General features: G+C 41.2%; 1 protein-coding gene across 1 annotated transcript in view; it reads left to right on the forward strand.

Moving 5' to 3' along the window:
- LOC119592767 (breast cancer anti-estrogen resistance protein 3 homolog) overlaps positions 1-1,907 on the forward strand; it is a gene marked incomplete in the record, with an annotated part of 16,177 nt that overhangs the window by 10,229 nt on the left and 4,041 nt on the right. Inside the window, 4 exon segments of the mRNA XM_037941698.1 lie at positions 147-225; positions 345-610; positions 811-1,007; positions 1,126-1,645. Coding sequence (XP_037797626.1) covers positions 147-225; positions 345-610; positions 811-1,007; positions 1,126-1,645 — 1,062 coding nt within the window.

A 1,907-nucleotide genomic window follows, 5' to 3' on the forward strand; every position in this document is an offset into this window, starting at 1 on the left:
CACTGCTTGTATATGTTGTGTTGGTGTGAAGTGGGGAGTAGGTTCACAAGTATGTTGCCTATGCATGTGTATAGGCCTGACTTGTAGTTGTATTTTAAGTTAAAAAGAAGAATTAATAAAATAGAAACATCTCCTTTTCCCTGCAGAGACTGCATATCTCAGCCCGGCGACTATGTGCTAACCTGTCGATGGAATAGCACTACTCTGCATTTTGTCATTCAGAAAGTAAGTGCACTTGAATTTCTTTGTTTTAAGCAGTCCTTGTGGAAACAGTTTTAAGAATTTTCTAGAGTGAAATGTGATTTATAGATCCAGTTTTGAGTCATGTTTTTTCCCCTTTGCAGACTATAGTTCAGCCTAATACTGTATATGAAAGGATTCAGTACCAGCTAGAGGATGATGCCTACGACACCATACCTGACCTGGTGAGGGCCTATGTGGGCAACAAGAGACCCATCACCATCTCATCAGGTGCCAGAATCACCACACCCATTAATCGTACACAGCCCCTCAGTTTCTATGCTTCCAAGTATGCAGCTCAGACCGCCCACACTTTTGCTCATGGAACTCTCAGCAGGCCCATCAATAGGACCTCTGAGCCCACACCGAGGTGAGTTATGTTGAGGCAAGTAGGAGGAGATGGAAAAGGGGAGATTATGATGAATAGAATATGGTTGGGAGAAGCTAGAAGAAGCATGTTAGAAAATATGAGTGATAAGAGTTGGTACACCAAGAAAGGGAAAGTCTAAGGTTCATATTAATTTATGATATTAACTTTTCATCGAACAAAGACTGTATTTTTGTTTTTAGGACTGGAGGACTCCCTGGGGGCACACTAAGGCACCAACATTCCTATAGTGGCCCTGTTGCTGTAGGATGCACTGTAGTAAGAAGTCCTGCACATTCTCCTCCAAGGATGCGTCGAGACACAGCACCAATATTGCCCATGAAGACTAGGAGCAGTAGTACCTCCAGACCACCTGACGACCCTCCTGAAGGTGGAACAGGTTAGTACGCTAAAATAACTTACTCATGTATATGATATTCATTTGAGATATTGTGTCCTGTTTGAATGTTTCAGTAAGGGAGATTCTAAAATGCAAATGGCTTTCTTGATCTAAACAGAAAGAAGTGTCAGCAACGATGGGGTGATTGGCCCACGCCCCCCTGTAGTGCAGAGTAAATTTTCCTCAGTGTCACTGCCAAGGAAGATGACAACGAAAGCCTTTACTGTAGCATCTGAACATCCATCCACAGTTCCTGTAGATTCAGGTCAAGATGAAAATGTAACATCAGAAAAAAAAGAAGAACTAGCTCATCAGCCTCCACCAAAGCCTTCAAGAGTACCATCCTTTAAAGTTAAACCAAAGAAACCACCACAGACAATAACAAATGAGCGAATTTATGCCGAGATTGATGAACGTGATGAGGATGAATCTAAGGATTTAAAGAAACACATTCCTGCTGATGACTTAGTAACACCAACTGAAACAGAGAGGGGGAAGACTGAGAGTACAACAACACTGACGGACACGGCATCAAATCCTCGTTACTCACGTCTGTCTGAAATGTACCAGCCCTCGGGCTCTGACTCAGGAAATGGCTCTGGTGACTCTGTACAGACTTCTGCCAGTGATGCCAGGAAGTAAGTATATAGGTACTTCTTTAAGAAAAAGTAACTGAAGTGAAAGGGTTTTTGTCTGTTTCTCTTAAACAGTGGAAGTTGAAAATGTCAAATCTCTCCCTTTTTTATTGAAAAGAAATAGAACAGAATTTATGAACAAAAATGTGATTTTTTTTTTTCTCTCTCTAAATTTTCTGGTCATAAGTGGATTTTGACTCATATATTGAACAGTATAAGCATGGATCAAGGGGCATTAAAGTAGGTTTTAACATTTCACTACCAT

Source organism: Penaeus monodon, chromosome 30, assembly GCF_015228065.2.
Source record: "Penaeus monodon isolate SGIC_2016 chromosome 30, NSTDA_Pmon_1, whole genome shotgun sequence".
Classification (NCBI taxonomy): domain Eukaryota; kingdom Metazoa; phylum Arthropoda; class Malacostraca; order Decapoda; family Penaeidae; genus Penaeus; species Penaeus monodon.